General features: G+C 31.9%; 1 protein-coding gene across 4 annotated transcripts in view; it reads left to right on the top strand.

Moving 5' to 3' along the window:
* The window catches only part of pps (protein partner of snf), a 208,876-nt gene that overhangs the window by 67,058 nt on the left and 117,331 nt on the right, over positions 1-24,487 (top strand). For 3 of the 4 annotated variants that reach the window (XM_075373576.1, XM_075373551.1, XM_075373559.1), the window contains 5 exons: positions 1,839-1,894; positions 10,084-10,290; positions 15,671-15,959; positions 18,642-18,674; positions 21,061-21,360. In XM_075373576.1, the coding sequence (XP_075229691.1) occupies positions 1,839-1,894; positions 10,084-10,290; positions 15,671-15,959; positions 18,642-18,674; positions 21,061-21,360 (885 nt within the window). The remainder of the gene's footprint in view (positions 1-1,838; positions 1,895-10,083; positions 10,291-15,670; positions 15,960-18,641; positions 18,675-21,060; positions 21,361-24,487) is intronic. The other variant, XM_075373568.1, reaches the window with a different exon arrangement.

Raw genomic sequence — 24,487 nt, 5'->3', positions numbered from 1 at the left:
CGATAGCATATTACCATAAGATACAAATAATCCTTTTGATTGTTGTAACTTTTTTGTGACAAACTTGTTACATTTTTCTACCTGCAAGTGAAAATTATTTTTGAATATACTCAAGGATGGCAAAAAATAATTTAGCAAGTAGAATAGAACTTTTGGCAGAAATATGTAGATTGATATTTTTCTTCATTATTTGTAATTTTTTTTTTTGTTCTTTATGTGCATGATGTAATCTGTTTCAACTAGTGAACAATAAACAGCCCCTCCCCTGTGGCCTAATGAGATTAGGATATGTGTGACATGTACATGTGGTGTGATTTTATGCAGACTCAGACTGACCGTTTCTGAGATGTGTGGTTAATTGAACTCCAACCAACCAAGTACACCGGTATCCAAAGTACATTGTCTAATATTCAGATCCATATAAAAGAACTAACTTTTACTAGGTTTTGAACCTCAGAACATTTGACTTTAAAAGTCAGCTATTAAACAACTAATCTTGTGACAAGTTTACCACTAGAGCAGTCTGGTGGGCTTGAATTTTGTTTTCTTTCTAAAAATAGGCCTTAAGGACTAAGTTGCTAAAAAGGAAAAGAAAATAAAAAAGGATAGTAAGCTTTTATTACATGATTGCTTTTAAGAAATAAAAAAAAAATCATTTATATTAAGTCAGTAGTATACATACTATATTCTTCAACAGTATCTGTTATGATGATCTCATAATTTGATATATGTTCCTGACTTAAACAACAGATTAATTTACTGTAAGGTATTAATTATTCTACTTGTCTTATTTTGATTACACATTTATCAGTTATGATAAATTATGAACTTTCAATTTCTTCTCCCTCTACGTTTTCCTTATACGTTTACTTTTATTCCTAAATAACTGCCTGGTATTATACTTACATGTATATTATGATATTACGATATTACATGATATAACAATATCAATGCAGTTCTTCTAGTAAGAATTGCTGCAGACTTTCTTCAGGTTATCTTAAAATTAAAAACCGTTTTGTTTTCATCTTTAGCAACTAATTTCTGCCTTTTGAGATTATTTCTTTTTCTATGTTTCACTGTCAAGTACAACACTTCATACTATAAGACAGTTGTTTTGTAATTCCTAGGTACACGTTGGTAGTTAAGGTACTAGTAAATTTCTTCTTTTTTTTTTTGTAAAGGCTCCACTTTATTATTAACACATTATAACTAATATAGAAATCATTGGGGAATAATAAGGAAACAAACATTTTAAAAATATATTGTGTACTGATAAATCTAAAAGAAACTTTCATTGATGAATAAACAAAAGGATTTTGGGAGTCATGAATCAGGTTAACTGGATTGTTATGTATATAAAGTTTAAATTATTCAATTATTTTCATGGTATAGATAAGAAATTTCAATTCATGACAGTTCGGATGTGGTTGAATTAATAAAAAAATTCTAAGGTATATGTTCTTATGTAAATATGTTGTAATTTTACTACACTGACAGTGAGAGGACTCACCATTGTTCAGTATTGTTAAAAATTTACAATATTTAAATTTATGTTTGAATCCTCAATCATGTTTCATGCTACGTGTTTGGTCGGGTACAGTAAATTCATTAAAAGTTTGTAGCTTTGAAATAGTTTGAGTCACTGATAATTAGGATTTGGTAAAAGATTAGTAGTCATTTTAACAGTGTTGTGTGCCCAGGCACATATATGTGCTTGGACTTATGCTTGCCACGTATATAAACTGATGGTTTCTTTTATTTTTATTGTCGTAAGACAAGTTTTATGTAACTAATTTTTCTCATAATAGTGATTTCTTTGTTTGATGAATATTTTTCAGTCTCTGGTAGTACAGTGACTGTTGCTTCAACCAATATGGAGCCGTTAAAAACAAAGGTATGTTTATTATTTTTTTTCAGTATTACTTTTCAAGTTTTAAATAGCTTTAAAGTTTTTGCTAAATATGAATATTGATGAAGGTACTTAAGTGATTTTAAACAGTTATTAATTTTTCACCTAAACATTTGCTGGAGTATTGCTGAAGGACAGCAGGTGTTAAACTTTGTGTTTTTCTATTTTTAGTGAGTGGTTTTCAAATTACACTTATAGTTTTTACTTAGATATAAAAGTTTCAGATCTGTCTGTGGTATAAAAGTTTCAGTTTAATATCTCATAAATTATGTTTAGTTGTTTGTTCTGTCATATTAGCTAGCCTATATATTTTGACTCGTTTTTTGCTGTTGATCATTTTTTAATCATAAGAGATCCCTTAATTTGTGAGGACTAAATTAACACAGAAGCTTCCTAATATCATAAAATATTTTAGAAATTATAAATCTCTTAAAGATTTAAAAAAAAAATTTAATTGATAAAGCATTCATTGTATTTAGGTGATAACTTTCTTTTATGAGAGCTTGGTTAATATTATAGTATTATTATTAGTACTATACCTGATGATTTGTTAGTAAATGGCACCCTTTGTATATGAGGGGATACCAAAAAAGGAGAGAATTATGTATTAAAATTTTTTTAAATTTAAGATAAAATCTTGAAAATATCAGTTTTTTCAAAACACTGTCCATTAGATTATATTCTAATGATTTTTCCACTGTTCAAAACATTTTGTAGGTCTTTAATTGATCTAATCTTGTTAATTGCTTTCAGTAATTTTTTCTTTTCTTCTGCATCCTGAAAACACTTTCTGTTTAGGTTTTCTTCATTCTTTGGAATAAAATGTTGCAAGGGGTCAGGTTGGGTAAGCAAAAGGGGTGAGAAACCGTTGTATGCCGTTTTTTGTTAAAAGTAGTTGATAATTAATGCTGTGATCAGGCACTTTGTCATGTTGAAGCAGCCAGTCCCCTCTTTACTACAGACTGATATTTCTCACTGCCTCATGCAGTCACATCAGCACTTGTAGATGGTAATGTTGGTTCTCTGTGCTACTCTGAGGAACAAATTCAACATAAATGACTCCTTTGATGTCAAAAAAACAAACCATCATGGACTTCACTTTTGTACTTCATTTGCTGTGCTTTTTTTGGTCTGAGCATCTGGGCAGTGAAGCTGTCTTTCTCTGGCTGGAGCTGTTTTGTTTCAGGATCATAGCCGCAACACCAAGATTCATCCCTATTATGACTTGTCAAAAATCCGGGTAAGTTGTGCATGTTCTTTCAATGTCTGGCACACTGTGAAACAGAGCAGTCATGAAACAAACTTTGCTGGAATTTTTTGACTCGCATTGAAATTTTCAGTTAGGATTTACTCATTCTTCAGTTAGTTAACTTCTTCACTGTTAACTTCTTTTGAAAGAAGTGATAGTGGAAGACCCGATAAGGGTCAACCACTATCACTCCTCCTTTTGGCCATCATCCAACAGGGTCATGATGGTTGGATTACTAGCAATAAGCAACCTCTGCTAGGACCTTGTGTTTGTGATAACAGGTGGGTTATAACAGACATTGATTATATTAGTACAACAGGAGTAGGAAAATAAGCAAATAAATATCTCTGATTACCATATTAATATATTTATTACATAATGTTCTTATATATTTACATTGTTGAATTCTAGATCTTATAGTCCATTTAATTTATACAATAATAAAATAATATAATTCTAATTTACATAAATATATAATTAACTTATATTTACTTCATATGGTGTACAAACATGTTTAAAAATATAATTATTATTTGAGAATATATTAGGTAATGGCATAATTTGTCTAGTGTTTCTTTAACTTCTACATTATTATATCCTGATTTCATGTGGTGTATTACAGTAGAAGTCCGATAATCCGGCACGTTCGGGACCGGCTCGGTGCCGGACTACCGAAAATTCCGGTCTATCGGGCGGTAATTATAAGAACAATTAGGTTAATAATTAAACTACAAATACAGTATGCAAATACATACAACAAAGTTTATTTTACATTTCATATAATGTATGTACACGTACTGTAAAACGTATTTCACTTAGATTTAAAAAAGTCACGAATGTCTTTTTGTTTTCTTGACTTTTGGCGTTTAGTATAAAATTTATTTCTAATGATATGGAAATCAATAATTTCTGAAGCACTGTAGCTAGTACTAGCCTCAGCAAAAGAGATAAAATTATTTAGTGATTCTGCAGCTTCTGCCCAGCTGATTTTTGATAATGTCCTCATCGGTTAGTTCTTGTTCAACAGGCTCATTCTCGTCGATTAGAAGCCACTCCTCTACCTCATCTTCAGGCGGGTTTTTCAAGGGATTGTCAGCACTTCTAACGGCATCCAAAACTTTGGTCAGAGCGTCTTGGTCAGAACTCGAAGGCTTAGGTTTTGAAAACATGGTCACTGTACAGTTAGAACGAAAATCACTTTTTTTATAAACAGTTTCAAAAGTTACGTTTACTGCGATGTGAAAGGACACAAAACAACAACGCACAAAAAAATGGCGAAGACGCTTCGTGATTGATTAACGGAGCTGCACTGCACCTGAATTTGTTGTGGCAGCTGAGACTAGCCGGCCGCTAATTGTTTCCGAACAATACCGAGCACTTCCGGATGATCCCGAACTACCCCGAAAATTTCCGAATAGCTCTCGAGCGTTTTTATTTGCTTTAAAGACACACTTTTGGAGAAAACCAAAATTTTTACAATTTTCCGGAGCGATGCCGGATTATTGGGCATTCCGGACTGTTGGATGCCAGACTAATGGACTTCTACTGTAAATGTAATAATGTACTTATTCTAATAAAATATTTAAATTTCATAATACCAGTTTCATCCTCTACTTTGGGGGTTTACCTAATACTACACCTGGATATGTTTTTTCTATTTTGTATAATTGTCCCTGATGTATTAAATGTTGATCCCACTATATTATCTACTAGCATTTCTGTATTATATTTAATCTGTTGATCCTTTTTTACTACACCCTGACTGCCTGGTATTAACATGTCCCATTTTTCTATGTTGGTTTATAGCAATGATTATGATGTAATGGTGGGAAATGAATTGTTTTTTTGTATTCCTTTCTTTGTTCTATTTCTTCTTTAGTTATTATATCTAAATCATCTCTGAATAATTTATTTTCTGTTAAATGATATGTTGGACTCATGTCCTCCTTTTTTATGTTTAATAGTGGTGGTGACTTATCTTATGTTCCTATTACTAAATTTTGTAAACTTTCAAAATCATATGTTGTATAGTTAGTTAATCCCCCTTGTAATAGTCTTGCCTAATTATACACTTCCATAATTATTTCTCCTTTTATCTATGTTAATCCCCCTCCATGTGAGTTTATTTAATTCTTTCATCAATGTCATTGTTTGGTTGTCTCCGATTTCGTTTTTGTGCCAGCTGATGTCAAGAATCCAGCGAATTGGTATGAAAGTGGAATCTGGTTTTGGTGTGTTGTAAAATCCAAAGTCATGCAGTGGCTGGTTTTTGCTACATTGTAGAAGCTGTTTCCTCTGTTCCATATGTTTAGTACCTAAGCAAGCGGATGCATTATAATTAGTTATTGATTATAATTATTTTTTGGTAATTATAATGAATTGCTTGCTTACTGTTAATGACATTCACCATCTGTTTCCTTGTCCTCCTGCGCCATCTCCACCCCCTGCAATAGCGACTGACTGATTATCTGACTTTCCTGATTTTCCTTTTCCTTTATTTTCTTTGTTTTCTACCATTGTATCTAGTTCCCCTTGACCGTCTAATGTCAGAGGTGACTGGAATCTATATGTTGTGTAATATTTTTATTAATGTATATAATTTTGTTATTTTACCTCTTCTTGATATATTTTGTCATGACTGTTGTCAATTGTGTGTACCACGTCGAGGTCTATGATCTTCTTTAGACTGTCTTCGCCGTACATTATATATATAAAATGGCTTAGTGAATCAGGTTGATTACTCCTAGTATTCTTGATATTTTTATTTGTTTAGTGTGTGTTCTTCATCTCTGTGGTAGATTGTTTTTTCAAATGCTCATAGTTTAATTCTTTGGTATATTTGGATTTCTTCGTTTCTGTCTATATTGTTAGTTATTGGTGTTGCCGTAGTAATATATATGTAATCTTTGTATCCCTTCCTTGTCTTTGTGTTTAACGTCAGTTTTACAGTCTTCCCTTCTAATAGTAGCTTCCATGTCACTACATTAATTGGTGTTGTTATTGGTTCTTCAAAGAGTGCCCTGGATGCATTAGGTACTTGGTCTAGGTGGAAGCCACTATTGTCACATTCTTGTGGTATATCCTCTGGCATTGTCGGTCCTATTAAGTTATTTATTATTAATGACTTTCCTGTGTTTGTCTGTATAGTTCAAGTCAGGTTTTTTTTTGTATGATTTTGTTTTTATTATTTCAGTCCAGGTGAATAGTTCTGTTAGATTTACATTATTTTCCTCTGGCATATATTTTATTCATCTGGCTCTGTTAAAGTCTTGTAGTTCAAAGTCTTGTGCGTATGATTTGTATATGTTTGTCATTACTTTTGTAAGTGATTTTCCATTATTATTTTTTTTACTTGTTCATGTGTGTTGTAATGTATAATCTTTTGTATGTAACTGTCTATGTTAAGTCTGAGTTCTTTAATTAGTTGTCTTTTTATTTTATTATCAATTCTGTTGTCCCAGTTTGTACATGATGTTATGTTGTGTTTGTTTATTAATTCTATTACATCGACTACGTTTGTGGTTTTTTTTTACCAGTTTGTTTTTTTTATCTTTTCCTCCCAGTACTGTTTACAGTCTTTGTATTAGATTATGTCCATTTGTGTGTCTTATTATTTTTATTTCGTTTTGTAAGTCTCTTTGAAGCCTCATCAGTCTAGTTGATCTTTTAGCTCCAAATTGATGGAAGCTTCCTGTGCAATACTGAATATATGCCTTAAGATTGTGATTTTTTTTTTGCGTTGTGACGTACATTTCTTCAAGTCCTGCATTGTCAAGTTATAAATATCGTCCAATCCTGTCTCTTGTTCTTGTACTGTTTCCTCCTCATTTGTTTCTGAAGTAGATGTGGCTGTGGTCTCTGTAGCTGTATAGTCCAAATTGTGATTCGTTTCTATATCTCTGTTTGCTTGTTTGTCTGAATCTGGTTGTTGGATTTTGTGGTGGATGATGAAAGTGTATCCATATTTATTATCTTTTGTCAGTTCATTCTCCTTTTGTGTCGTCAATTCCTCCAGTTGTATGTTGTCAGCTGAGTCCATCAGGTTTGCCTATGTTGTTTGTTCTGTCATTGTTCGTCCCTGTTTTTCTATATTTAGTTTTAGTCATTTTGTCAGTAGTCATTTTTGTCTTTTGTTTAGTGGACTTTTTTTTTGTAAGATTTGATGTTCTAGGGGGTTGGGCTGGATCGTCCTTGTCTGTTATTAAGTGTATAAGTATCACCTTGTACATGAACCTCCATGGTGGAAGTATATTTCCTGTCGTTAGTGTTTCTAATGTCTGCTATCGATTTCATTGTTGTTGTTATTGTCTCCTGCTCCATTTCTGTCTGGAAGCACCTTCACGTCTTTGTGTCTCTGTTGTGTCCATGTCATTTTTGGTCTGTAATTTTGATCTAAAATTGTCAGTATATTCGACAAAATCATCTTTCATATAATTTGAGAACTTCTGTTCACTAAGAGTAAGTATATTTTATCCCATTCTCTTCCACTAGGAGTTAGAAAATGGAATTGAATTCCCTCAGTGGATTCGGGGCAAATCGGTGAAATTGGGAGTTTGCTATTAATTGTTTTGTGTCGTTTGTTGTGGGATCATTGGTGGCTTCCGTTTTTCAGAGTTAGTAGTGTCACGTAACATCTTGGAGCAGTGTAAATCAATGTTCCCCATCTGTTTCATATCGTTGGGTATTATATTTGTCTGTCATTTGATTCAGCCATGTCAATAATCTTTGTAATTCTGTCAGTCTGTTCATGTTTAGAAATAATTTGTTGAAGATTATCTGTATATTTGTTGACTTGTTCCTTCTCTTGTAGTTCTCTGTTCTTTCAATATATTTAGTTTTCGATGTTGTCGTAGAATCTTCCGTTGTCAAAGAAGTGTTTTAGTTCATCTTCTTTATATTTTCTATCCTTTAATGGAGTAAACCAACCCGAACACTGCTGATCTTGATTTCCACAGTAAACACAATTGCACAGTATTTCGCCATATTCACAATCAGTATGTATGTAACAGTCTATCACTTGTTCATTTATCATGTCTGAACTGTTAATGAACTGCTCTTGCTGATGTTTTCGTATTTATACCCGTGGATGGATGGAAGTGGAGATTAAGGGAGTAATGTTCTCAGACTACCACCTGTTACGTGTGGTAATACGTAATACCCCACGTGGTAACGTGGGGTATGGGTGTTTTTTTTTTTTTTGCATTTCTTGCATTTTATGACCAGGGACCCCCAAAAACCAAAAAAAAGTTTGAGGTAATGTTTGTATGAATGAATGAATGAATGTATATATATATATATATATGTGTGTTTGAAGCTTAATAGCTTTTCATCGGCCTAACCGATGAGGCAGTTTGCTGATGAAATTTTGAAGTCAATGGGGTAGATAGGTTTTTGGGATCAGTTTTCTAAAAGATTTTGCAAACCCCACTTCATATATTAAGTTCAGTACATGGGTATTTGCTTACATTACCATTTTAAAAAAAAATTCTGCCATAAAATTCCTCCTTTCTTAAAAATAAAAAAAAGCTTTCTTCATTTAGTGCATATTGTTTAATAAAAAAATTTTTCCTCCTAGGCATAGTAATGCTGTGAGCGACACAAACAAATACTTTGGGGACAATATTGGGGGTCAGAGAGCTTATCAAAGTTTAAAAATATTGATTTTTTGAATTTTTTAAAACTTTTTTGATTTATTTAAACTTAATCAGTTTATTTAATTAATCATAATTCATCCCCCACCCACCAAAAAACAAATCTTCATTTGATTTTTTATTGGTTGTACATTTTTCAGTGAATTTTTTAACATTTCTTTCATTTAACTTTAGCAAACAGAAAAATAAAAAGATCTTCTTGGAAGGTGATTTTGGAGGTGAGGAGCAGAAAAAAATACAATTTTTTAAATTGAACGTATTTTTGTTTATTTAAACATATAATGATAATTTTACAATAAAACTTTTAAATCATAAATTACCCTCATCCCAAAAAATAAATCTTAGGTAACTTTTCCCATGTATCTATTTTTCAAATTTGTAAGAATAAATAACCAGCGCCAGGAAAATATTACAACTTTGTTATCATTATCTTTAATATTTGTTCGATAGCCTTTTTATCCTTAATTTTTATTTGTTGTCAGCTTTTTTAATCTTAATTTTTGTTAGTTTTAACTATGAGAATATGAGTGTACCTACTCTAATTGGTTGTTTTGGATCATATCATTTCATATTAATAATTTAAATTTTTCTATAGGTGGATTGTTTTTATAAACTGACATTCTGGTTTTACAATAGAGAATTTTTTCTTGTAATTACTTTTTAATATAATATTTAAGATAACTAAATGTGCTCAGTTCCCTCCACACCATCATGCAAGGTCCTGTGCTGATTATTTGGGGTGGAAAATATAATAGACTCTTTAGATAATTGCACATTAATATAGCTATTTATGGGAAAAGTAGAATAGATAAACAACAATAAACAAGGTTGAATTGAAGTATTTTCTACAATTCTTCCCCTTATCCAAAATTCTGGCTCAGCTAGTGAATTGTAGGCTCATCTTGTTCTATTGTTGTCTTTGCTACCTTTTATTCTTTTTTTTCACTTGTGTAACTTTTTTCCATGGTCTTCCTTAACATATCTTCCCATTTATCCTAATTAAATATTTCATTGGTGTTCTTTATTCTCTTAATATGTTTAGCCACCTTGGTTTTGCTTTCCCCAGCCTTAACACATTTTCTATTTTTATATAAAAAATTCTATTCTTTTCTTTACATGGTATCACTTGCCTTACAATATGTAAGAAGTTTCATTCTCATTTATTAATTTATTATTTAATTTAAATTCATTGATTAGGTTAATTGTTAATCTGTTATTGCTTAACATAGAAAATGAAACTCAATAAAGTCAAACTGTGACTTTATTATTACCAGGTGGTTAGTAGTCGTGCAGGGAGAGGAGGAAACAGGATTGGAAGAGCACGAGGTGAACCGAGGAGGGTTGCTGGTGGAGGAAGTAGGGGTGGTAAAAATGCTAAAGTAAGCCCTGAAATGCAAGCACAGGTACTTCGGCTGGATGAAGAAATGGCTGCAGCACTTCGTGCTATGGAATCATCGCCACCTCCAATTGCTGATAGTCAGGTATTTTCTAAGAATATTTTTAAATTGCATGACTTAGTTTGAATTATATTCAATTAATTTAAATTAATGAAAGCAATTTTTAAGGTGAATTGCCTTTTGAAAATATTGTTTTAGAACTATGTTGCTTTTTAATAGATTTATATTTAACAGGTTATCTTTCTTGACATGAAAAGAAATAAAATTTTATAGTGGTCTGAATTCATGAAAAGGAGTGACATTTAATTTAATTTCTATATTTTGAATATTATTGAATAATAAATTTCCCAGTCTTATCTTATAAATGTTTCATTTGCTTTTTAAGTCAATGAAAATTAATAATTTTTTCACAAATTATTTCAGCATTTACCTATTAACTGCTTTATATTTTTACATATGAATGTATTTACCATTTCTTATTGATATTTTCTATCATAAAGTTGGTGGGTGGGTGTGTGTGAATATATCAATAATAGATATATTTAATTACAAATAAATTTAATATTAGTGTTATTGTGTAAAAAAAGATTTTCAATGTTATTTATATATATATATATTTTTTTTTTTACACATTGTAAGATTAAATAAATAAAAGATGAAGTTATTTTCAGTTAAACATTTAATTATTGTATTATATATATAAAACAAACTGTTTATAAAAATGTGTAATACATGTATATAAAAGTTTTTTACAAGTGAATAAAGAATATAATTTTTTCTTAATTTGTTTCTCTGCTTCTTTGATATAACATAATTTTGTTTCCTTGACTTGTTATATATACTGAAAAACATTTTTATTAGCCAGTTTTCTAAGAGTTAAGAAAAAAATAAACTGCTCTTGTATTTTTATAGTAGGATCTTGAAAGTTGTAACTTCTTACTATTACTTAAGTCTGTAAACACTGAATACCTCAAGAGGTATCTGTAATGTTTTCATTCCATGTGCTAACTTCTTCATGTTGCGTGAGCATTCACTTCTCTTGATTAAAGAAATCCTGCTACCTATTGTCCAAAACTTATGCACCTAAATCATCAACTTCATTTTCTTCTCTTTAACTGGGATTTTCATTCAATGTCTAATAAAAAAATTAGGCTTTTAGTTATTTCAGATCATATTCCAGTTAATATTCCAGAAAACCAATTTTTCCATAATTATATTTACATTTTTCTCTCAAGATTTAGCACATTAGGAGATGTTTTCCTTAGGTTTATTCGTTAAAAGAATACAGGGTTTTATGCATAAAGTATGCTTTGGTTGATAGGTTGGTAGATTAACATTGGGTGGAGATAATTTTTACACAAATATCAAAATTGTTAAATTTTGTGTTAAAATATTATAGATTAATTAAAATTGATTTCTTCATAGTACTTGTCTGCCTAAAAATGTTTCTTTACATAAATATAAGTCTTTGTAGAACCAGGCTTCAAGTTAATTATATGATATCCATACATGATTATATTTTTTTTGCTTTTGTAAAAATTTGTCTTTCATTTAGTCTTTTATTAGTTCATCAAAACTGGTTATGAAAGTGGTTTTTTTTCAGTTTCTTCAACAATTTCTTCCTGCAAACCGTACAGCTGCCAAACTCCCGTATCTTTTTACGCTGTACAACTTCTACTAAATTTTCTATAAACACTTAACTATCTTTAACATTTGCTCTAAAGTTCAGTTTTGCTTTTTTCTGAATTATAGAGGCAGAAAATTATATGAGAAAGATATTCAATGATCTTTTGCATTTTTGGGTGGCTTCTTTCTTTCTATGTATGTTAGTACATTTGTAATGGCATTCAAGTTTTTCTTTTTTTTTTAATCTAGTCTAAAGTTGTTAAAGGTCAGCCAAAAGTCTAAAGCTGGAAAACCCCATTACAAAATTGCACAAAATTCATTGTTTTTAAATAAAAAAGAAGAAACAAATTTAGTGCAGTACAGTTTTTCATTTTTTGGCTTCATCATCATCATCATGCCGCCAAGGATTAAGTACTAGGCCTGTTCTGCCCAATTGTAACCTCAGTCTTCCAATCTTTTGCTTTCCTCTTGGAATCTAATCTAATGCATATTTAGGTAACCGTCAGCCAATTGCCTGTGAATTGTGTTTCATTGACTGCCATCATCTGGAGTACATCCCTAATTTTGTCATTCCTGTGTCTGTCAACCTAGTCACTCCTTTCTCCTTAAAGATCTCATTTCAGCTGTCTGAACATGTTTTACTTTTTTGATATCGTCCAGGTTTCTTCTATCAATGGAAGATTTATTTTTTAAATTTTGTTATCACCGTTTCACAAACTTGTTGAAATCTGTAAATCTTATTATATGCATCATTACTTTTTAAATAAGAATTGTCACATCTTGAGTAAGTAAAATATGTCACTTGTTCTAAAATCTGACCTTTTATGACTATTTTCAAACAGGTTCATTATAAAAAAAATCCATGACTTTGGTTTTTGTGGTAGAAAATTAATCAAGCAACTGGAGTTCGTCTTCTGATTCACTTAACATAACCAAATCATCAGCAAACAAAAGGGAATTTATAAAACAATTGTTACTAACTTACACACCCAAAGGTGCTTTTCTTCTCCATTGTACAGTGAAACATTTAATATACAAATTAAAAAAGTATCTGTGACAAACTGCAGCCTTGTGTAACCCTTTTATTCACATTAATATATCTTCTTACATCAACAGTCTTAGTTCGCATTCTCCTGTGACATTTCTGGATAATGAAGATAATTTGTTGGTATTCCTAACTCCTTCATTATTTCACATAATTTTATTCTGTCGACATGATCAAAGAACTTATCCGAATCCACAAATACAAAGCGACACTTATCAGTATAGGAGCATTCTCTGTGGAATCCACATTGTTCTTCTGTAATTAATAAATCCACTAATATTTGCATTCTTCTTGTTATGATTTTAGAATATGTTTTGTATCTCACAGAGAGCAGACTAATACCAAGATAGTTTCAGAAAACACTCTGGTCACCTTTTTTATAAATAGAAAACGACAATACAATCCAACCATTCTTGTGATGAATAATATCACTTGTCCCAACACAAATTGAGAAAGTGGAGTATTTAAATTTCATCTATTGATAGACATATTTAAATAATTCTGATGGAAGTTCATCAGGTCCTGGAGCTTTCCTGATCCTCATATCAGCAATTAGGGAGCTGTAATTAGTGTGACAATGTTTATCAGATCAACTTTTCCAGCACTATATTTTCATCAGTTAGTACCTCTGGATCATACCACAGGTTCCTCTTCTATTGTATTATTAAGGAAACATTTCTTCATCTCTCTTATCTATTTAAGTGTTCAATAGCTTTATAAGTATATGATTGTCTATCATGTATGTCATGTTCTAAATGATTGATAAATGTCTTCCCAATCATCACAATGAGCTTTCTGCAGGACCACCTTCAGATATTACTTCAGATGATGAGATGAATGACAATTTTTATAACATGTGAAAATGCCATGCCTGACTGGGATTCGAACCCGGGACCTTCGAATGAAAGGCCAAGATTCTACCACTCGCACTCGCATGGAGGCCAGCTGCTTGACCAGTTTGGTGTAATTCCTTTTTAATTTATATTCCTTGTTGTTTTTGGCTGTTCTATTATGAAGATACTGCATGTGTGCTTTCTTTTTTCCTTTTAAAGCATCTAAATAGCCTCATTCCATATCTTCAAAATTTTTCCTTTCTATTCCTTCATCTTTTCCCCAGCACGTCTGCAGCTCCTTCCAAAACATCTTTAATGTTACCACTCAGTCTTTACATTCTCTGGGGGGAGTTCTTTGTGTAACTCAGACTTAAGTACAAATTTCTAATGCCTTCGTCTTCCAGAAGACCAGTCTAAAAACAGTCTTTGTGTCTTCAGACCCTACTTCACTCCCTTGAAATACATGAGTTTCTTGAATCTTAAAATTTTTCATTGACAATTAATGATTGTAGTCCCTTGCTTCCCAAGTATATTTATTAATTCATTTTTTATGAAAAAAAATGTGGGTGATTTTCAGCCTTTTGAAGGAACAGAAATCCACCAGTGTTCTCCCATTACCATTCACTACAAAAGTTCCAGCTACACTTTCCACTGCTGTATTTCCAACTTTGGCATTGAAATCTTTGTCTGATATAATATATCTGACATTAATCTTACTTAGTTCATGTTGGAGTTGCTGGTAAATTTCCTCAGATTCCTTTATTTAGTTTTCCTCAGGTGCATATGCTCCTACAACTGTCAAGTATGCTGTTATCCTGAGTAGAATCAAGTATGCTGTTGTTACTGAGTAGAACAATTAAAAACCTCTCCTTTATGAATTCAGCTCCTGAAATGATTTGAAATCGGTCTTTTCATTAATGTAATTTCTTTTTCAATGTGCCGTAATAGTAATTAATTTGAATTTTAAAAATGTTTCTTTTGTCACAGCATCCAAATCTCATGTCATCATATATGTGGTTATTGTTGAAATAAATGTAACAAGTAGTTTATTTAAACTTTAGAAGTTGCGTTATGAAATATTTTCTGCTTTTTATTGCTAAGTGAAATTAAGTTGATAAATAATTTAACAAGAGGAAGTTTACCTATAATCATGTTGTAAGAGTTGACTGGGAATTCAGACTGCTGGACTGTTCATGCTAAAGGTACTTCATAATGTATGAAAAAAAATTAATCAATTATAATTTGTGTATCTATGGTGCATTTGTAAATATTACAAGATAAGAATTGCACATGCACGTATTATATCAAAATTTAGAAAGTACAAACACTTAGTGAGGCAGGACATTGTATGCAGAAAGAAACCAGACACACTGGTCCAGCAGGTCATCCCCGCTCTGCATATCAGTTAAGGTTTTTAAACTCTAATAAGAAGCTTAGTAACTTCCTCTATAAACAATAAAGTGACAGACAGAAAGAGTTGCCCTGGCAAATATGTTAAATTTAATAAATAGAACAAATAACATTGCTTTCCCAATCTCATGTTTCTGAATGGTAAAATATGTAGTGCTGACTGATTGATTTTAAATCTTTCTTGCAACTCAATATTATTGTGAGATTAGAATCTACATTTGGATTTCACACTTAACTTAGCTCCCACCTTGATTAGTATTATAATTTGTTGGCAGTATTTTAATGCTCAGTTGGTCAGTCTTGAGATAAAATTCTGTGGATTTGACATTTTTAATTGCCGTTTCATTTTTCTTGTTATTGTTTGCAAACATATTGGTTGCACAAAATTTCCAAAAGTTATTGCTTTGAAATGCAATTTGTGAAAAAAATTTTTTTTTAAGCCAAAAATCTTCCCAAAGTTTGTGTAGAAATTGAATATTTAAAAGTGTTGATGCCAACTGGGACAAGTGATATAAATTTTTTTGTGCATTTATTTCTTTCAATTTTTCAGACAGTAGGTGCTGATATTAAAAAGAAAACCGTGGTAAAAGTTGTGAATAAGAAGAATTTGGATAAAGTGAATCAGCAAGTTAAGTTAATTGCAGTGGATGAACACAAAAAATTAAGTGATTCTAAAACTGGAGGGCAGCTTTCAAGAATTATTCCTCAAAAGAAAGTAAAAGCAGCTAAGAAATCTGCTGATTCTACTACACCTTGCACATTTGCTGTTACAACTACAGCTGCTTTAAATACTCCATTAGTTTCATCAGAAGCCAGTTTTTCGCTATTAGAAGTTCCAGGTATATTTTATAATATATTTTATGTCTAGTTTTATAAACACTTTTCTAATGTAAGAGGCTGTGTATTGTAAATGTTTCAGAAATTTATATACCAACTGTGAACAACAAAATATGATCTTGAATTTAAAAGATTCAAATATAGCTCTTGCATTCAAAAATCTAAAACATTATTTTAATCAGGTAAGTTAATACTTGTTTGCGTTTCAGTATGTGTGGATTTCAAACAAAATTTTGTCTGAAATCCACAATTTAAATATTTTTTATTCGTAATTTTTCAGTTAAATGCACTTTAAACCTAATTTTTTTTTTACACTAATATAGTTTACTGTAACCAATGGACAGAAGTATGAACATCAAGGAAGCATAAAAATATGCTTTTTTTTAAACAATGTATAGTGTTTTATAAATTACACATTATACATTTATTATTATGATATCTTTAGCTGGATAAAACTTGTCCCATGTGCCAACTATATAATGCTTTATGACCTCTTCATTTGAACAACAAAGTCAAGTTGAAAATATGTGGTAAATTTCTGTTATCTGAAACTATAGTAAATTAAAACTTTACTATGTTTTTGAACTTTTTTGGGTTTGGTTATTGATCTAGTTCACAGTAATTATTTATTGTTTCATCTTATGCTGTAAAATGAAAAAAAAAAAAAAAAAATAGGATCTTCTCGTCTCAAATATTACCGCATGAGTTTTGAATACTTGTGGCTGTCAATGGATGTTTCCAGCTGAAATTCCAAACCACCCAGTTTTTTAAAGCATTCCTCACAAACTCTCATTTCCAATAGTTTGAAAACCATCCATGTAATACAGCACCATCTGATGTCTGTACCTAGCATTTAATGTACCTTTTACATTTTGACACCTTCTATTTTCCCAACTTATCCCTGTTCTTATCCTCTGTGGAGACTCAACCCCATAAATTTTAATTATGTCCTCACCATATATAACAAAAAATTAACAATTCCTCTTGTCTTTCAGCAAACATTTTACCATTTTCTATCAGAGATGCAGTAGTATATGAAGATGGGTTGAAGCAGAATGATACCATTGGGGATGCTTTTTTGTTGTAAATGAAAGAATTTGTGTTTGATTTCCTGGTATTACAAGTGTTACAATGCTGAACTGTAGTAAGCCATCAAAATGGCCTTTAATGTCATTAAAACAAAATATCATCACATTTCTATCTGTAGCGATTCGTATAGTGCTCTCCAAGCTATAGAGGATTTGTATTCCAGACATCCTATTGTCACCGAAATACATAATACAATCACTGAATTAAATCATCACAATATACAGGTGAATTTCTGCTGTATCCCAGCCATGTGGGAATCCTGGGTAATGAATGTGCGGATTCTGCTGCTAAAGATGCACATAGCCAACAGTCTTTTACCACTCAAGTTACAACTACTGATTTTACTAATTCCATTAAACATACACTTTGAAGAAGGTGGCAAGGTGACTACAGCGGATAATAAACTCTGACAGATGAAAGATATGGTGTTGTTACAATGGGATTCTTCATGCAGGAAAATTTGCCAAGAGGAAGTGGTCTTGTGCCAATTGTGATTAGGACATACCAGAGCTAATGGATACCTAATGTTGTCGATGTAGAGCACACCACTGACCATGCAGTGTGACTGCCGCTTGATTGTGGACTGCATATATTATGCAGACCTACGTCGCAAATTTAGATTGCCAAGGAACATAATGGCGCATCCTAGGAAATGACAAGAATGTACTAGACCGGGTATTATTACTTCTAAGAAGAATCAACATACTCTGTAAGATTTAATGATAATCAACCATAAATTCTATTTTGTTCATGTTAAATATTTTATCTTAATGGTTACGTTTCTTTTATTATTTTAGTTTTGATCTTATTTCTGTCTTAGTTTTAACCTTCTTTTATTAATACTTTAATATCAGAGAAGGGTCCTTTGTTACTTTTTGATCCAGCTGATAACACAAAAGCATTTTTTGTCCCCCCAAAAGCTCAAATTTGGCCTACTCTCAGGTTCAAAGTGAAGGATCAATGTGACTTGTCAAAAAGGTTTGTTATTCATGTCAGAATTAAATTTGTGTAAAATTTTCAAACAACTCTCTTTGTGGATGTCAGTTGACCAGTCAATATGCATGTTAGTTAGAAGTCATGGATGTTTGAAAATGCTGAGCAATGGCTTATGTTCAGTTTGGTAGTAACTTGATCAATTGTCAGCTGTAACCATGAGCAATTTGTAACCATTTTGATATTGTCATTGTTTTTAAAGTTAAAGGTTTACCCCTTTCCATTCTTCATCAATGAGAGAAATTGATGAATCTGATCCACTCTGAATTCTTACATTTCTTTCACAATGTAGTATGACAATAGAGCACTCAATTTAAATTTCCTTTTAAATATAGTAGCAAATTATCGCTGAAACAATGCTTACATTGAAGATAGAGTGTGAAGTTATAATTTGCAACAGAGCAGTCAGTACTACCATTACTCTTACCTTCTCTGGAGCAAGAGAAAAATTCCTTTTATCTTTTCAATTTACCATTACAAGAAATAAAAAGATTGCTGAAAGTAACATTTACGATTTACAATGTTGTGTAGAATTTTCTATTAGATTCTTTATTTATTTCATTCCATAAATAGATTTAACCTTTTTTTAACTGTTACAACAGATCTGTCGGCCGGCTGTCATTGGTGTATACAAGGTACCGTGTCTTGAATTTGTTAAAAATTTTTTGTGTTCTCTTATTATTTTATAATGTAATGAACTGTTTTGTAATTATATAACATAAATATTTTTTACATTCATTAATCTTAGTTTTCTAAAATGGGATACGTTTAAACAATACACATGCCTTGTATACAGCTGAATCTTACATTGCATTCAGTTTTTGGTATATTAGTTTTATGGTTTGTTTCGTTGCTGAATTTTCTTGTGGTTGTGTTGATAAAATTATTGTCTTATTTAATTAACAAAATTTATGAAATGAGAAAAGCACCCTCAGATTTTTTAAATGTGTAAGTGACATCTAACAAAGAAAGCACAGGAGTAGACCTACAGAAAACAGATGTATATGACTCTGGTTGCAATGAGAGTGAAGGTAAAAAAGCAAGCTTTGATTGAGGAGGGAGTCTGAGGATCTGTTTCTTCTTTTGATAGTGTAAGAAATAATATAGAAACTGAAAATCAAGTTTGCAGAAAAACATCCAAAGAAAGACAACAAAAGTATTTAGTTTTATTGATGAGCTTGTTCTTTTAGTTAAGACTTAAGTTATAAGAAATACAAGAAGCATAGGATATAAGTTCTTGCATTATTAGGACAATATTTCATTTAAGAATGAATGAGAATAAAACAAAGGTTATAGAATGGGGCAAAAGAATGATAAGGAATTAAAAAGGCAGAAGAATGTAATCAAGGGCTAGCTGATAAGTAACGCACAGTTTCATATTAATGGACGAATAATATATGCTGAGTTTGCCATCTTGAAAAAACTATATTCCCCTTCTTAAAATTCAGGAAGAAATGAAAATTGCAGGTCACTAGATCTTGTGACTATGGATGATGTGGAATGAGTTTAAATTTTATCTTCACACAAGAGCTTAGGGAGTAGCATGTGTAGTATGGCTGAGCATAATCATGCTCAGTCACACTTGGCCATGATTGTTTAGCCATTATTAGCTTGATGCATTTTTTGACATAACACACATCTTAAAATATTTTAATGTTTGTGTATTGTGCAGAATTTTCAATTATCCCAGCTGTCAGGTTTTCAGTCTCATATATTTGGCATCTCAAAGTTCTGTCAAGAGAAGTATTTTGTTTTGAATTTCTGGTATTGCTGTTATTCCATGTGTTCCTTTTTTCTGGAACATATTGGTGGACCCAATCATACCCCTGTTATGTCTTTGTGGTACGTACTATGAAGAGATTTTACAGTACCCTGAAATTGCTCAATAATGTGTTCTTTTAATATGCTTAGTTGCATGGTGATGTATGATGTAATAAATCAATTCACCCATATTCATCTGATGCTTCTTCATGGAGGAAATTGGCCCACCAGTGCAGATTTCATCCTCAGGATGCCCGTTACTGGATCCAATGCACAACATTTTATTTACCACTTTTTCATAGCTACTTTTATTACATTATAGTAAAAGTAGCCAAGGTCAGGTTTCTAGTCCACTATAAATATTTTTTATGGCTAAAAAATCAAATGGTGTGATTTGTTTCTTTTCTCTGTTAAAAGTTTCTTCTTCTCAATACCTGTTGTTACTTGCTGATTATTCAGTAGAATTTGTTTCTTTTCTCTGTTAAAAGTTTCTCCTTCTCAATACCTGTTGTTACTTTCTGATTATTCAGTAGAATTTCTTAGGGCTAAATTATGGAAAGTGTCTTTCATTGATGTTAGAGGAAAAGAATCACCTGGCAATAACAATGATGTCAACATTCAGGATTCTCTCGTAACACTTTTTTCCAAAAGTATTTTTGATTAGTCTATGTTTCTATAGGATGTAAATACCCTAAGTTTAGTACTGTTGAGAAACTGAATAACATCAGCCAATCCAAAATAATTATTCCTTGACTATTTATTATATAAATATGCACACATTTACGTGCGCATGCACACACAACAATTTTTATTTCATGGACTTATTTATTGTCTCATTTTTATTTAAACAGCACCCATGTGTTTTGCAGTCAGTTAAACACTCTTCTTTTTTAATAAAATTAGTGTCAGACTTGACAACTCATAGATTTGTAATCAGTCTTGAATTTTTAATTTCACTTAACTCTTAAATTTAAAACTGTTAAACTATAACTCTAGTATTTATCAAATCTATATCAAACAAAAAAGTTTTTCTAACTTTTAAAGTTAGAAAAAAGTTTTATATGAGCAGTAATTTTACTAAAAAACAACACATTGTTTTCTTAATTAAAATGTATGTAGTCTACTAATTTGATTGCATGTCAGGAAGCAATTTTTGGTGAATTTATTTGCATTATATATGTCTCTAATTGATATAGATTGATTTGATTACCATTTTGTCAAACGGGATAGTTTTTGTTTATTATACAATTTTTTTTTCAGGAAAAGTAGCAAAGTCTCCAGATAGTGCTACACCTGCCACATCTTCATTTAATAGTTTCAGCAGTTCTAGTTCAGCTGCAGCATCTTCTAGCACACTTACAACTGCTGCTACTACTATTACTACTTTCTCTACTTTAAATACTGCTGCAACTCCTCTCCAGCAATCTAAAAAATACCCCAAAAGGGAAAACCGTAAACCTCCAGCACATTTGGCTGAAGCTTTTGGACCAGCCCTCTTTTCTACTCCTGATATCATACGACGTGTCAGTACAGATAAACCTCAATTTATACCAACTAAAGGTAATATATTATATTAGATTTCATTGAGATAACATATATGTGTAAAAACTCAACTTCCAATTTTCAGTATAATACATTTAATGCTACCACCATGATGTATGTGGTAGAAATAATTCTAACTCTATTGCTGTGTAAGCTATAGAAGTCATCTTTATACGAGGGTTATTTTTTTCAAGGTCCGATCGGTTGTAAAATAAAATCCCCCACAAAAATCGGATGAACCTTTGCGCATATATGTTGCACAGCGTCTCTAGTATGGCCTTCAATCACGCTGTGTCACTTCGTTTAGTTCTGAACATGCAGCTAAACATGTCTACAACAATAGCATCTCCAGCCAAGTGTGAAGTGCGTATGGTAATTCGATCTCTTCAGGCTGAGGGGGTGTGTACTGTAGCTGAAATTCATTGACGAATAAGTAACGTGTATGGTGAAACTTCAGTGAGTGACAGCAAAGTGCGACAATGGTGCAGGAACTTAAAGCAGGACGTGCAGGTGTTCATGATGCAGGCGGTCAGGGAAGGAAGTGAGTTTCAACCGATCTCATTGAGCGAGTGGATGAGGCAATTCGAGAAAATCGTCAGTTCACAATTTCTGTATTGAGTGATTCGTTTCCTGAAATTTCAAGGTCAGCTCTCTACACCATTGTGAGTGAGAGACTTCAATACCGCAAACTGTGTGCGAGGTGGGTTCCCAAGATGCTGTCCGATCATCACAAAACAATGAGAATGGCCGCCTCCCTAACGTTTCTCCAGCGCTACCACAATGGAGAAGATTTTTTGAACAAAATTTTCACAGGGGACGAGACATGGATTCATTTCGAAACTGAAGAAACAAAAGAACAATCCAAACAGTGGATGCATTCTCATTCTCCCAGTAAACCAAAGAACTTCAAGCGAACCTTCTCCAACAGAAAGTGTATGGCTACTGTGTTCTGGGACCAGAATGGAGTTCTCTTGGTGGAATTCATGGAACGTGGCACGACCATCCTCATATGTGGACTGCAGCCTCATACTGCATGACTCTTCAACGTCTACGAAGGGCGATTCAGAATAAGCGGAGAGGAATGTTGTCATCAGGCATTGTCTTTCTCCATGACAATGCTCGGTCGCACACTGGAGCTGTAACAAAGAAGCTCCTGCAGCATTTTCGTTGCGAAGTGTTTGATCACAGCCTGGACTTGGCTCCATTCAATTTTCACCTCTTTGCTCACATGAATTGCTGGCTAGGAGGGCAACATTTTGGCACAGACATCAAGCTGCAGACCAGCGTGGAAACATGGCTGAAACACAGGTGGCTCTGTTCTATGACAAGAGTATTGGAACGTTGATACCACGCTATGATAAATGTCTAAATCGAAGTGGCGACTATGTAGAGAAATAGCGTAACTATGTAAGTACTTGTTACAAATAAAAAACTTTTTAATTTCGTGACCGATCAGACCTTGAAAAAAAAAATAACCCTCATATTTTTTAGGCTTGTTTTGGGGTTAGCTTACTGGTGTGTTCTAGCACTTGAACTTTAATATCCTGTTATTTTTTTCCCTGTGACATTTGACAAAATGTTTACTATTTCAAAACTCTTAAATCTATTATATATAATTTATTTTATTGATTTTATAATAAAAATTATGTATTTAACATTGTCATAACAGATTTAGTACACATTTAAAACCACTCATTAATTTCCTCTATTGAATTTCATTTGGAGTGGCCAGTTTTGTTTTATTCTATAGCGTACACATAATTCTATGCACTATAATATATATTTCAGACCTGCATTTACTTCTTTGTTTAAAGTAAATGTAAAATATGAATTTATTACAGCAAGTATGAGTAAATATGATTGTACTTTTATTTACAACTATCCTCAAATACATTTAATATATGCACATTTAATGAAATTTTATTATTTCTGTTTAACTACTATTATTTCTGTTTTAATGATTTAGTTAGATTTTTGTATTTACACCTTTTTTCCTTTTAAAAGAAGAAATTATTGTAATTTTTAATTTTATAAGTTTTTAGTATTATTATTATTATTATTATTGCTTATGGACTTGATAAAAGTTATCTACAAAGGAAACTAACTTTTGTCACAATGTCTTTCAATATGCAGGGTGCTGTTGGCATGTATGCTAGGTGGCAAAATGGTGAAACATATTTATAAACATTAGTAAAAAAAAAAAATCAGTTTAGATTACTACATACTATAAAAAAATGTACAATAAATATTGATAAGTATAGTGTTTAGTAAAGGATTCTTGGAATTAATTTTTTTTATACTGTATAATTTCATCATTAATTTTTTTCATACTGTATAATTTCATCATTAATTTTTTTCACTTGCACAAAATCATTTCTTTATCATTATTGTGATAGTGAATACATAATACATGTACAAGGTGTGACAAGAAAAGTACTGAGACTGGCAACACTGGGAGCGATCTGGCAATGATGAAGACTCTGCCTTTATATAACTTGTGTATCTGAGATACTCAGTGAAAGTTCCAACCACATGCGGTAACTACACGACCCTAGAGATTGTGATAAGTGAAGTTGTGGTTTTGTAGTATGTTGCAAAAATGGAACAGTGAAATTTGAAGCAATGATGTAAATCAAAAATTTTTTGTAAAGCAAAACTTGGTGAATCTGCGAGTTTCACCTATGAAAAGTTGCAGCGAACCTTTGGGGAACATTCCTTATCAAGAGCATAAGAATTTGGGGGCACAGACCATTTAGACAGCCAGGAAGCAGTGGAAGTCAAACCTTGCTCAAAACTGAGGAAAATGTGGAAAGATTGAGGCACTTTTGAAAGAGTTCATTCCTTAGAGTAACATTGAGACTGATGAGTAGTGCGTTAAATTTGAATCATTTTACCCTTCTCCATTCTTTGACTGAAGATTTGGGCATAAGAAAGGTATGTTCAAAGTTAGCGCTGAAAACCCTTTCCATTGAACAGGAAGACAAGCAGAAGAATGTGACCTTCTCAACAGAATCGAAAATGACCGTCGTGTGATCACTAGTGATGAAAAAAGAATTTTTTTTCTACAATCCAGAAACAAAACGTCAAAATCAAGAGTGGCACACTGACACTTCTTCTCTACCAAAGAAATCTCAAATGAGCAAAT

This window comes from Lycorma delicatula, chromosome 1 (genome assembly GCF_047948215.1).
Source record: "Lycorma delicatula isolate Av1 chromosome 1, ASM4794821v1, whole genome shotgun sequence".
Lineage (NCBI taxonomy): Eukaryota > Metazoa > Arthropoda > Insecta > Hemiptera > Fulgoridae > Lycorma > Lycorma delicatula.
This window is presented reverse-complemented; position numbering and strand designations above follow the sequence as displayed.